This window comes from Sorghum bicolor, chromosome 1, assembly GCF_000003195.3.
Source record: "Sorghum bicolor cultivar BTx623 chromosome 1, Sorghum_bicolor_NCBIv3, whole genome shotgun sequence".
In the NCBI taxonomy this organism is placed as follows: domain Eukaryota; kingdom Viridiplantae; phylum Streptophyta; class Magnoliopsida; order Poales; family Poaceae; genus Sorghum; species Sorghum bicolor.
The window spans coordinates 78,632,267-78,644,785 of record NC_012870.2 but is presented as its reverse complement, the minus strand read 5'-3'; the positions used below and the strand labels follow the sequence as shown (position 1 = coordinate 78,644,785).

Sequence of the window (12,519 nt, the reverse complement as noted above, 5' to 3'; positions counted from 1 at the left end):
TTTTATTTCTCCCGTGACTAAAACGGCCGGAAATTAACAGCCAGCACGGCAGCAGCAGTTGATGATTCAGGCCGTTAGGAGCGATCACGATCACGCTCGTGAGTCGTGACGACACACGACAGCGATGGCACGAATGGATGGTGGCCTGATTGGTGAGCAGTGCCATGGAACTTGTTGGTCTCGTCATGGCCTATGGACCTCATGGGGACAGCTGACGGCAAGCTTTGCACTGTACCAGATTCTCTCTATTGTTCCGCTCCAGAGTTCAACGGAAGGTTTCTGCTAGCGCTACCGCCTACCGCGTCATCCAGGTGTGGCAGCTGTAGTATAGGAACGGGACGTTGCAGATAATGCAGAGTGCTAGCTTGGTTGACTGCCTCCTGTTGGGCGCCCATTCGTGCAGCGAAGTGGAGAAATGATCTTACAGCAGCAAACTTTGTGCAGGTGTACATTCAGCTGTTGTCTCCAGAGGGAATTGGGGTCCTGGGGAGAAGGCTCAGACTACAAACAAACGGCAAACAGAGGCACCTCGGACCAGACATGTACGAAATGCAGTTATAGCTGTACGAAGTACTATAGATAAAGCTGAAAGCGGTACCAGCCCGGAGTAAAGTGATGCATTGGCATCATGACGAGTTCAAATCATTTGTACTCCAATCTCAAATTACGCGAAAAAAGATTGTGTGCTTGTAGTACACTGGTAGCAAGAAAAAAGGGCATGCAAAACATCTTTGCTCTGAAACACAGGGAAAAAATAAGTGTGAATTGGCCAGGATGCGCTTGCATCTGTACAGGCTCCAATGTTCAACAAGTACTATGAGGTTTTCTAAGCAGTCATCTCAATTGTAACAACAGCACAAAACACAATTGCAATTATCCGTGACTTTCCGTAAGAAAATAGCAGCAAATGCAGTTATTCAAGGCTTAAGCACCCAACGGTAGCACGGATAAAGTACATACAACTGATGACTAGCCTACAACCCACTTTCTAAGATTTCGCTGCGCCAAAGACCAAACCCACAATCCAGGTAACGATCGACCCAATAACCCAGAGTACAAGAAGGAACACAACGACACCTGCCACAATAGTCAGGACAGGCGGGCCATCTGGAGAACTCGAGCTATCGTCACCGGAGCTAGGAGAATCTCTGCCTGAAGCAAATAGGGCTTGCTTGTTGTGCTCCTTCCCAAAGCTTATTGCGTTCTGAAACCCATGGAATCTTCTTACGAAAGGATTGCAGCTCCTGCGGTGTAAAATAGCAAGAGTGATACCTAAGAGAATGCAATAGGTGTTCCTTGCCATTACTGAATATGAGCATGCAATTTGCAGTGCATATGCTCTGTGATCATATATTCATATTCCATACATAGAAAACTTATGATCATAATGGCTCAATCAACTTCTTTGTCATGAATCAAAATGAAATAGCTAACTCAAAGATGCATATATATACAGTGTTGATGCATGTGAAAATGGACGTGTAACGCCCTTGATTCCCATCAGAATGTAACAAACTCTCTTTACCACTGTCATACTAGCAGGGACAAGAGAATGTGTCAATGAAACTGCATGCATAACTCACAAAATCAAATGAGATAATTCCTTGCTAGAATGTTGTAGACCCATAGTGACGTTTTACAAATCATAGAACTGCATGCATAACTCACAAAAAACAAAGAGAATGTCATAATTACAGAGTTGCTTCTTTCCTAGTGCATAACTTTTGCAAACTCACAAACCCCACGTCTATTGAGTGAGGAGACTGTAGACAAGCAGTAGTTCAGATTGAAAACTAAATCTCATTTGGCTCATTTTCGACCAAGTGATGGGATCTGAACTGGAAGCATTGGAGAAGCTAAACACCAGCTATGTCCCCTGTTTGAAATCAATTCAACACGGACTATGGAATTGTGCATTGTATAATCTAAGCAGTTCCCAGCCATATATGGGAAATAAACCATTGTAAAGTGAGTGGCAGAAACAGTCTATTCAAGCACTTACACATCAGTACAGTTTTCTTAAGAAAGGGAGCACAGCAGCAGAAAAATTGCAAAAGGGGTGAGCATATCTAATCCGTTATTTCAGATTGCTTCAGCAGCGCCAGCATCACTTATAAATCAGTCCCCGTTCTATTGCCTTTCTAGTAAACTGTATCCCGAGGTAACTGAATCCAATCATACAGTCGGGTTATCAAGGCACACTGCAACAGCTAAAATCAAGTGAGGCGAGAATTTTTCCAGCGAATGCCAACGAAACTGTGGCGTGCGGTAGGTTAAGTAGGGAAGGGAACGCACCTGCAGACACGGAGGGCGACGCCGGGGGTTCGGTTCGGGGCCACGGATGCTGCGAAGGTGCTCGGCTGAAGCCGGCGAGGACAGGGCCGGAGAGCCGGGAGAGACGGAAGAGTGGCGGTGAGGTGGGCGGAGATGGCGGCCATGTCGAAGAGGCGGAGGGATGGAGGAGACAGGAGAGCACTGGCCACGGAAATGGATCTGTTGCTGCAGTTGGTTTTTGTCAGTTTGCTGTGGACTGTGGTGGCCTCTATCCACTGAAAGATGTGCGGTACCTGAGTGATCTGATTTCCCCCGTCCCCCAGTTCAGGAGATACTACAGTGCTGTTTTTAGGAACATGGTGTTGATGTCAAATTTCGATCTGCCAAATGCTTCATTTAATTTTTTTCACGTACTAAACTTGATAATTGGTAATTATGCCCATTTGGTACAAAAGAGTTAACCGATTTTGCAGTAATTAGGACGTTTGGTGCTAAGCTTCCCAAACTCGACACAACCTTAAAGCTATGCATTGTTTGATCGCTCAATCAACTACCACCTGGTGAACGTACTTATGTTGATGTTTTTACTCCAAATATTTGGCCCGCGTATCCATTACAGACGCACATAAATGGTGATAAAAGCACATCTGACAAACGTGTTAGCTGATTGTGATTGTTAAACGAGGCATGACCACCAATTTGATTGTTACACACTACACATGGCCTCAGTTTCAGTTGTGGTTACAACTTACAACAACTGCATTCCAACAGATCTAATTGGCAAAACCTAAGGTCATCATCATACATCTAATAAAGAACTGTTCTGGCTGTTCTAATACAAATACATCCTTCCATGAACCCCCTATGGGTTCATGAAATCTTTTGCACTTCCAAACATCAGAGCATATTCAGGCATCAAAGCTTGTAGAGAAACTCAATGTGCTGCATTCCAAGTTCCTCAGATTGAGCTGCATTAGCATAAAGAGATATTTTTGTTACCAACTGATCTTATTATATCCAACGAGAATCAGTGCTGAGAAAAATATCAAATAAAGCAAATGTACACTGTCTAGTGTCTAATGTTCTGTAGAAGCAAGTGGGACATGTTTTTAGCTTTGAATTTTTATTATGTCGCTATCGTAAAATTAACAAATGCCTGAATCAAGAATTCTTCTCTTCTCTGTCTCTGATTACCAAGATAATAAAAGTGGATCTACTGGTACTCAATCATATAAGAACATACCATAACAGCAACTCCACTCTCAGAGAACCTTGGGATGGAGATTAGCCTCACTTTCTGTTTTTCTGGCCCTGGATAACAAAGGAGGGTAAGTTGGATGTTCAACCGATATTATGAAGCTTTACATGAAGTACTACCTTCCAACAATCGAGTTTCATATTTATCTTGATTCCCAACAAAGTAGACGTGCGGGCAACTTTCAACAAGGAAAGGATCCTTGTCTGTGTATGGATAACAGCCTGAATAGAATTACCAAATAAGTGTTTTCTATCTTTGGATTATACTTACAATACAACTACCAAGAAAAGATCAATCACCAAATCATGTACGGATTCACATACAAATAAATGGGTTATGATAATTTGAGCTGGAAACAAAGAGTTACCTAGACTATTTGGAGCAGTAGGAGCAAGATGGCGCCATCTCAGTGTTCTTTCCATGAATTCCAGCTTGTCTTTAGCATCAGAGTACTTGTACAGGTCATCTATGTTCTGGCCAGATGTTCCAAGAAACCTACATAAAGAACTTTCTTGCATGAAAACCTCCAAGTTGCTTAAATATTGAGGTTAGTCAAATGAGAGATTGACACTCACTGGACACTGTCAAGCTCAAATTGATGGGGATTTGAACATGACGAGAAAGTGTTGTACGTGGATGCCCCAGAGAAAAGGCATCTGTGCAGAGGCTGCAGTTAAACAAGAAGTGAGTTAACCATGCATGCACAAAACACACTTGAGTGCTACAAGTACAAATCAAAAGTATGTATCCACGTCAATTGCCCACCTGCTGAGGCAAAGAAAAATTTGCCGGATCATGACACCCCGGCATCATATCTACAGGCAACGATGCCACGAGCTGAAGATAGCATGGATTACACAAAGGTCAATGTCAGAGCACAACCATTGCAATGACTAAATTTGATGGAAGAAAAGCAATATTTTTAACCTGGGTAAGCATTATATCCAATTCCTTGATAGGCTCTGCTATCCTGGATTGATCTTTTGATGCTACCGTCTGACATATTAAAACTAATCGTTAGTATGACATATTGAAGCATCACAATATGTACCACAGAAAACATGTGAAACTGAATGCCATTACCTGACCGTTGACAAACCTTGGTGAAATATGCACTGAATTCCCAGCAACCACAACACGTACTATATTTGATGCTATGGATTGCTCCTGAGGGATTTCGAACAAAGATTATCCATATTAGAATATATTTTTCAGGTGGGGCACTCACCCCTCCGGTGAAGTCTTCAAAAAAAAAATTAGAATATATTTAGTACAATAGTTTACACTTTACAAAGACAACTAGCATACATTCTCATCACCCAGATGCCCTGTGACATGGTCAATAAGGAGTTGGAATTGTAGAGGATTGAATGTGTCACTTCCTACACTTAGCCCAGATACGAATACCACATACTTGTCTTCTGCTGTAACCAAAGGAAATGCAGTGTCAGAGCAATTCGATCATCACAAAAAAATTGGGAGAAATGTTGAAATATGAACACATGGCTATATGGAGAATATTACCTGCGCTAGACAATGCAGTTTGGGGAGGAAGACCAGCCTCAAGAACATCTTCAACAAGAAAGTTGCCAGCACTTGTTTCCTTCCCATGGAGAGCCACTACAACCCCTGAAAATGATTGATGATTGAGCATGATTTTCAGGAAAAAAAATATGAGGGCAGAGGCACCAGGATTGTCTATGAGTAAAAACAGAAATTATACATCAATAGAGAAAGAAGTCCGATTGCATTATTTTTATTTTGTGGAAGTGACAGACTTACCAGTCACAAATGCTGCTGGAGGAATGGCTCCTGCAAGTGTAACCCTTCCACTTTCATCTTCGAGAATGAGATGATCATCAGGATGCATGAAATTATGCGGTTTGACAAGAGGAATTGCAGACCTCTGGCAAAAAAGGGGGAAAGGTTGATGCAGATACTTCATTTGTTATCAGGGACAACCCCCATAGTTGTAGGAACATAAAACTAACTTCAGAACATTTCACCTCTTTGGCATATTCATCAAGAATGGAAGGCTTCAACTTCATGTGCTTATATAAAGTTCCAACAATTATGCAATCCTTTCCTTCTTCGAGTCCTAACACTGTAGTGACTGCAATGTAGGAAAAAAAAAGTGTGCTTGAACTCTATCCGTGCATAGGCAAAAACCTGTTATATGAACCACTTCCATGGGAAAATATAACTGTACCACCAAAACATCTTTCCAAGGTACACAATAGCAGTCCTACTCCCCACAGTCACAAATGAGTGACCATTTGGAGTTTTTTAGGCCAACCATTTCAAACTTTGGTTGTATATTACCTTTTATTAAGACTAACAAATATGCATATGCTTGTATGAAGTAAAATATGACAGATGGAAGAATCCACTTTTCCTTAGGTACAGATATCTGAAAATGGTATGAGTATTTTTGTTTCTGAAAACTTTTGCTATCATTTATACTCTCTCCAATAAAAACTTGTTGTTTAAGACAAGATTTAATCAAACCGTAAAAACTATAGGCAGCACCAAGGCACCTTTTTTTAAGATTGGTATTCATGCTCACCAGCTAATGTTAGTGAAACATTTAATTGTTAAATTTACCAGCTCAAGGGCAAAGCATCTACCTGACAAAATTCTCTATAACCAAACATAGGCCAAAACACCTGGCAGAGCAGAGCAGATCAAGCCCCTATTTAAAACGTCACGCTTCTCTAAAACCCTAATCCGGGTTCACATTGCCTTAGTTTTTGCACCCCAACTCCAGTTATTATGAACCAATTGCGAATCCAAAGCCTCCAGAAAGTGACTAAGACCAAAACCTCGCGGGACCAGCAAGCCACAGATCAGCACAGAAGCCCTAGTTTATTTACCCTATAATACAATGTTGCTGTTTATCACGAACGATTGAAATGAGGAACCGCGAGAGGGGGGAGAGGGGAAATTGGGGGGCGGACCAGGGAGTTGCGGCTTCCAGGAGGGGACGAGGGCGTGGAGCAGATTCCGCATGTGGTGAAGGCGCGTGAAGTAGATGTGGCTGTACTGCTGCCCCTGGTACTTCTCCCCCTGGATCGCGTACCTCTCATCCTGCAGCCCCCAATGCGACCGCTCAGCTGAGACCATAGTTGATCGACAAGGGAATGGAGGAGACCACGAGGGTGGAAGAAGCGGGTCCTTACGAGGTTGCTGTAGGCGGCTTGCTTCCTCTCCATCGGCTTCGGCACCGGCATCGGCGGCGGCGGCGGTGGTGCGCGGGAAGCTTGGCGCCCTGGGGTTTCGACTCGGGGTGAGGTTCCGCGGTTTCTCCCCTTCTCCCGCCCCGCGCGGCCCAAATTTATTTATTATCCGCCGAAATCTTCTGATGGCGCGAGCGGCGCGCCCTGGTGGCCGGCCGGCCGTCGGCACTCGGCAGTGCGGCCGCGGTGGGATTGGCTCGAGTCAGGTGTGGGCTGCAAGGCCAGGTATATGGCCCAACCTGTGGTATTCTACTGAAGGTTGATTAGGCCCAGCATGGTAAGCGCTGGAGTGGCAATTTTGCACCACGGCCCGTTAGGACGTCAGTTGCCCGGAGATCGGAATTCGGATGGGTAGGTGCCATTCCCTTGTGTTGTGATCCATGGTGAACAACGCCATTCAGACCATCGCCCAATAATAATAGAGGTTGGGGATAGGGGTCTCAATGAGTGAGGGAAGCCACGGGAAATAATAAGGAAGTTTGAGGCTAAATGGCTCGAGGAGGAAGAATGTAGTGCTCGGGTACAAGAAGCATGGCCAGCAGCTGTAGAGAATGGGGGTGCTTGCATGATGGATTTACAAAGTATGGTGTTGTATGACTTATGGGAATGGGACAAAAATGTTTTGGGGGAATTAGAGAAACGAATTAAGAAGGTGAGAAATGACTTGGAAAAATGTAGGAGAATGAGCATTTCACAAGAACAAGTAAACCGGGAACATTTAATGCGGTATAAGTTAGAACGCTTACAGGACCAACTTCATGTCTACTGGAAGCAAAGAGCACATATAGCTTGGCTAACAAAGGGTGACCGGAATACTAAATTTTTTCATGCTAAAGCTTCAGAAAAGAGAAGGAGAAAGTTTGTGAGGAAATTGGAGGATGAAGGTGGTGGAACAGTACAGGGCCCGCACTTGAGAAGATTTATAGCTAACCACTACCAGCAACTTTTTCTGTCTTCTGCAGGTGCTGATTCATGTGAATGTATTACCAAAATACTTGAGTGTGTCCAGGAATGTGTAACCCAAGAAATGAATGAAGCACTCTTGAAGCCATTTACTGATGAGGAAATATGGACAGCATTGGACAATATTGGAGATTTAAAGGCCCCAGGAGCTGATGGCTACCCTGCTATTTTTTATAAAAAGTTCTGGCATGTGGTTGGGGACCAGGTGAAGCAAGAAGTGCATAATGTTCTGAATGGTGGTGACATGCCAAATGGATGGAATGATACTATAATTGTCCTTATTCCGAAGGTTAGAAACCCAACCAAGCTTAAAGACCTCAGACCCATCAGCTTATGCACTGTGCTATATAAGATTGTTTCAAAAGTGCTTGCAAATAGGCTTAAGAACTTCTTACCTGAGATTATATCTCCCTCCCAAAGTGCTTTTGTCCCGGGTCGGTTGATTACAGATAATGTGTTGTTATCCTACGAACTAACCCATTACCTCAGATCAAGAAGGAAAGGAAAAAATGGAGTGGCTGCTATTAAATTGGATATGAGTAAGGCATATGACAGGGTAGAATGGACTTTCTTGCAGGGCATGATGCGAAAATTGGGGTTTCATGATAAATGGATTCATCTAATCATGAAATGTGTCACTACGGTATCCTACCGCATTAATGTTAATGGTGAATATACTGATCAAATAGTGCCAAAAAGAGGTTCAAGGCAGGGTGACCCCCTATCGCCATATCTATTCATTTTGTGTGCGGAAGGCCTGTCAGCCATGCTTCAAAGCGCTGAAAATGCTGGAAAAATAGAGGGAATTAAAATTTGCAGAGGGGCGCCTAGGGTGAACCATCTTTTCTTTGCAGACGATTCACTCATGCTAATGAGGGCCAGAAAAGAAGATGCACATGAACTAAAGCATATTCTTGAAATTTATGAAAGAGCTTCGGGCCAGGTAATTAATAAGGACAAATCTTCCATCATGTTCAGCCCCAATACTTCAGACTACTTTAAAGGGAAAATGAGAAAGGAATTGTCCATTATGCAAGAAGCAAGGAGTGAAAAGTATTTGGGGGGGCCTATTTCTACAGGTAAGTCAAGGAAGAAAGCTTTTGAATACATCAAACAACGGATATGGGCAAGGATTCAAGGTTGGCAAGAGAAATTGCTTTCCAAGGCGGGTAAAGAAATCCTTATCAAGGCAGTGGCCCAAGCAATCCCGACTTATGCGATGTCCTATTTTAATCTTACAAAAAGTTTTTGTGACGATTTAAGTTCAATGGTTGGACGGTATTGGTGGAGCGAACAAGACAAAACTAATAAAATTCATTGGCTCAGTTGGGAAAAGCTAACTCTATCAAAGAAAAGGGGGGGATTGGGATTTCGAGATCTATATCATTTTAACTTGGCAATGTTGGCCCGTCAAGCATGGCGCATCCTAATAGAACCAGATACTTTATGCGGGCGGGTTCTTAAAGCGAGATATTTCCCCAACTCAAATATTCTACAATGTAAGGCTCGAGCTGGAATCTTATATACATGGAGGAGCATAATTGATGGAATTAATCTGTTAAAAGAAGGAATTATCTGGAGAATTGGGTCCGGTTCTAATGTTAATATTTGGACTGATCCCTGGATCCCAAGAGGAACTACCAGAAAACCAATAACCCCGAGGGGTCGTTATCTTATAACAAAAGTATCAGACCTTATAAACCCAAGCACAGGAACATGGGATGAAAATTTAATCAGTGATGTTTTCTGGCCAGAGGATGCAGAGGCAATTCTTATGATTCCTACTGATTATGAAGCTGTAGACTGGCCTGCTTGGCATTATGACTCAAAAGGTGTTTTCTCTGTTAAATCAGCATATAAGCTAGCAGTACAAATCCGTGATCATCAGAAGGGGACTGATGCTTCTACGTCAATGGCGGAAAATCAGAATACATATGGCTTTAGATGGGGAAAATTGTGGCAGCTTAATATTCCAAATAAGATCAAGATGTTCCTGTGGCACTTTGCTCATAACACATTACCGCTAAGAAGGAATATTCAAGGCGAGGAGTCAATCTTGACACTCGTTGTCCTATTTGCTACAGACTAGATGAAGATTGTGGCCATTTATTTTTTAAGTGCAAAGCAATTAAGCTATGTTGGAGAAGATTGTGCATGGAAAATATAAGGGAGTTACTGGAAACTTGCAGATCAGGCAAAGAAGTGATTGAGAAAATATGGACTTTAAAGGAAAAGGATCAGTTAAAAACTTGGGTCCTTCTTTGGCGATGGTGGTCAGCCCGGAACAAAGCAAATGTAGGCGAGAGAATGGCTACTGAAGCTGAAGTGTGTCATTCAGTGGCTTATTATCTGATGGAATTTGAAAAACTTACGAAGGATCAAAAAGAGAGCAATAAGTTGAACAAGGAGAAATGCTGGAGACCACCCCCAGATGACATATACAAAATTAATATCGATGGATCTTTTCGAGCCAATTTGAAAAAAGGAGGCTGGGGTTTTATTATTCGAAATAGTTTGGGACAGTTTCTGGAGGAGGTGTCGGAAATATTTCTCGTGTTACCTGTCCCCTACAAGCGGAAGCGCTAGCTGCTTTATATGCCTTGCAGCATGCTGCACAATTGGGCATGACTAATGTGATTTTGGAAACTGATGCATCTATGCTGGGCTACGCGCTTAAATCGACGGATTTGGATAGAAGTCCACTTGGTGCTCTGTTTATACAGATCCGAGAGCTGATGTTTTTTCAATTTAACAGTTGTAAAATCTCTGTTTGCTCTAGGATCTGTAACAAAGTAGCCGATTGTATGGCTGTTTATGGTGCGTGTGTTATTACCTCTGGCTCTCATATGTTCATGAGCCAAGCACCGCCTTTTGTATCTGAACTAGTCTCCAGGGACAAACCTGGAGTTAGTTGTTAATGGAAACAAAGTTTCTGTGATAAAAAAAATATTGTGTGTGCAGTTGTGCACTGTGGTGACTGGTGACTCGCCACTCGCACGCACGTGCTACTCTACTCGTGCTCTATTTTAAAAATCGCGTGAAATGAATGATTGCATTGAAAAGTGTCAATGTGCACGTACGTGTTCTTCCCTTCCTTACGGCCAGGTCCCGCTCTATAATTTTGAGGGTGCTTAGACAAGTAGGAAGATCATGGTTTCAATATATATGTGAGAGAGAAATATTGTTAGTTTGTAAAAAAAATATGGCTTATATGACAAGCGAATGGAGCCTTATGCAATATTTAATATATTCAGATAAATAGAATAAATTATAAATTTATAATCCTAGGCCCTAGTACTATACAAGCATAGCGCATACACAAAACAAATTTAAAAAAAATGAAGAATAGTTATCGATCATGGTTATTGGTTTTTGTTGCTTACTATGACGGCGTATGTGTCTGCTATCCACTGTCCCTATCGTTATGTAGAATAGGATTAGAAGGAAGAGTTATCTACGACTTTTGTTATATTGTCTTGAACCTTCAAATGCTTATTATGTCATATAAAAAATTATACGTACTAATTACCTATATGGTTATGGGCCCCGAAGCTCTATGACTCTCCGGCAGTCGCACTGCCCCACTCTTAGAGCCGGCCCTGCACGGGACCAGCAAACATACACGTACATCATGAATAGGCTTTCTGTTTTTCGTTCACAACAACCCTGACCAAATGCAAATTCCGCGTGACAAGGCCTGCTTCATATGGATATTATTTTTTCCGACCAATTCCATATGGATATTATTATGAATAGTTATTGGTTCTTAAGGCCACAGTTAATAACACATACTTATATTTCTGTATTTTTTTATTACTAATGGCAATGCGAATTTCACATGATCTGGTGCTTTCGGTTGCATCTGTATTTCCCATGGTGTGTTGCTTGATCTCCTTTCATTTCATTGAGCTGAAGTGATGATCCATAATCTCTGTTAGCTATCGCTAGCCTTTACCTCCATTAGCGGATCCGTTAGCTCATAATCATAACATGTGTTGCTGACACAAAGTTGATTTTGGATTTTTGGTGCAACTCGATCTCCTTCTATTTTTCTACATGCAGTAAGCATTTTTTTTTATGAATCTGTTGAAATTCAAGACTGTGGTACAGTATCTCACGTCAAGGCGAGCTTCTGATGTTGTAGTATGCATGTAAACCAATTAGACATCCCAAGAACGTCTGATGTTCTAATAAGAAAAAAAGACATTTCTGCGGGTGAGCACGACAATGAACGAATCGGGGTGCGTCAGTTGCTGTCACGTCGTGCACGGTTCACCTTACAGACTGCTCTGTCCAATGGGCGCGCGCTCCGGTCTCCGGCACGACGATAAAGAAGAGACACGTCTCAAGATGCAGCCGTGAGCCACCTGCAAAGAACGCAAGTGCGTGCGTGCGAGTGCGACTGGATCCTCCTTGCTGCCGCCGGATCGCAGCAGTGGGACGCAATCACATCAGCGTCACCGGATCGCATGGGCCATGGGCCAAGAGCCAAGAGCCAAGAGGCAATAGTTTTGGGCCTTGTTTGGATCTGAAAAATTTTTAGATTTCGCTACTGTAGCACTTTCGTTTGTTTATGGTAAATATTGTCCAATCATAAACTAACTAGGATCAAAAGATTTGTCTCGTGATTTACAGTCAAACTGTGTGATTAGTTTTTGTTTTTGTTTATATTTAATGCTTTATATATGTGCCGCAAGATTCGATGTAACACAGAATCTTGAAAACCTTTTGGATTTCAGGGTGAACTAAATTCTAAATAAATATGTCAATATAGAAAGTTGATTAAGT

At 42.4% G+C, this 12,519-nt stretch overlaps 2 protein-coding genes across 4 annotated transcripts; both read right to left on the bottom strand.

Moving 5' to 3' along the window:
* LOC8085699 lies at positions 747-2,538 on the bottom strand. Its single transcript, XM_002465896.2, has 2 exons — positions 2,296-2,538; positions 747-1,244 (listed from the first exon to the last, which is right to left on the bottom strand). Exons 1-2 carry the CDS (start codon positions 2,436-2,438, stop codon positions 989-991), a joined length of 399 nt encoding a protein of 132 aa, XP_002465941.1. The 5' UTR covers positions 2,439-2,538; the 3' UTR covers positions 747-988.
* LOC8061443 (DNA polymerase delta small subunit) lies at positions 2,905-6,919 on the bottom strand. 3 transcript variants are annotated; one of them, XM_002465895.2, is made up of 14 exons: positions 6,712-6,911; positions 6,490-6,619; positions 5,539-5,645; positions 5,315-5,438; positions 5,057-5,161; positions 4,841-4,956; positions 4,616-4,699; positions 4,460-4,528; positions 4,298-4,369; positions 4,108-4,199; positions 3,900-4,027; positions 3,652-3,753; positions 3,518-3,585; positions 2,905-3,242 (listed from the first exon to the last, which is right to left on the bottom strand). In XM_002465895.2, exons 1-14 carry the CDS (start codon positions 6,760-6,762, stop codon positions 3,183-3,185), a joined length of 1,308 nt encoding a protein of 435 aa, XP_002465940.1. In that variant the 5' UTR covers positions 6,763-6,911; the 3' UTR covers positions 2,905-3,182. The 3 variants fall into 3 exon arrangements, with proteins under 3 accessions (XP_002465940.1, XP_021310266.1, XP_021310221.1); XM_021454546.1 differs by having other exon boundaries at positions 2,981-3,242; positions 4,841-4,953; positions 6,712-6,914; XM_021454591.1 differs by lacking the exon at positions 3,652-3,753 and having other exon boundaries at positions 6,712-6,919.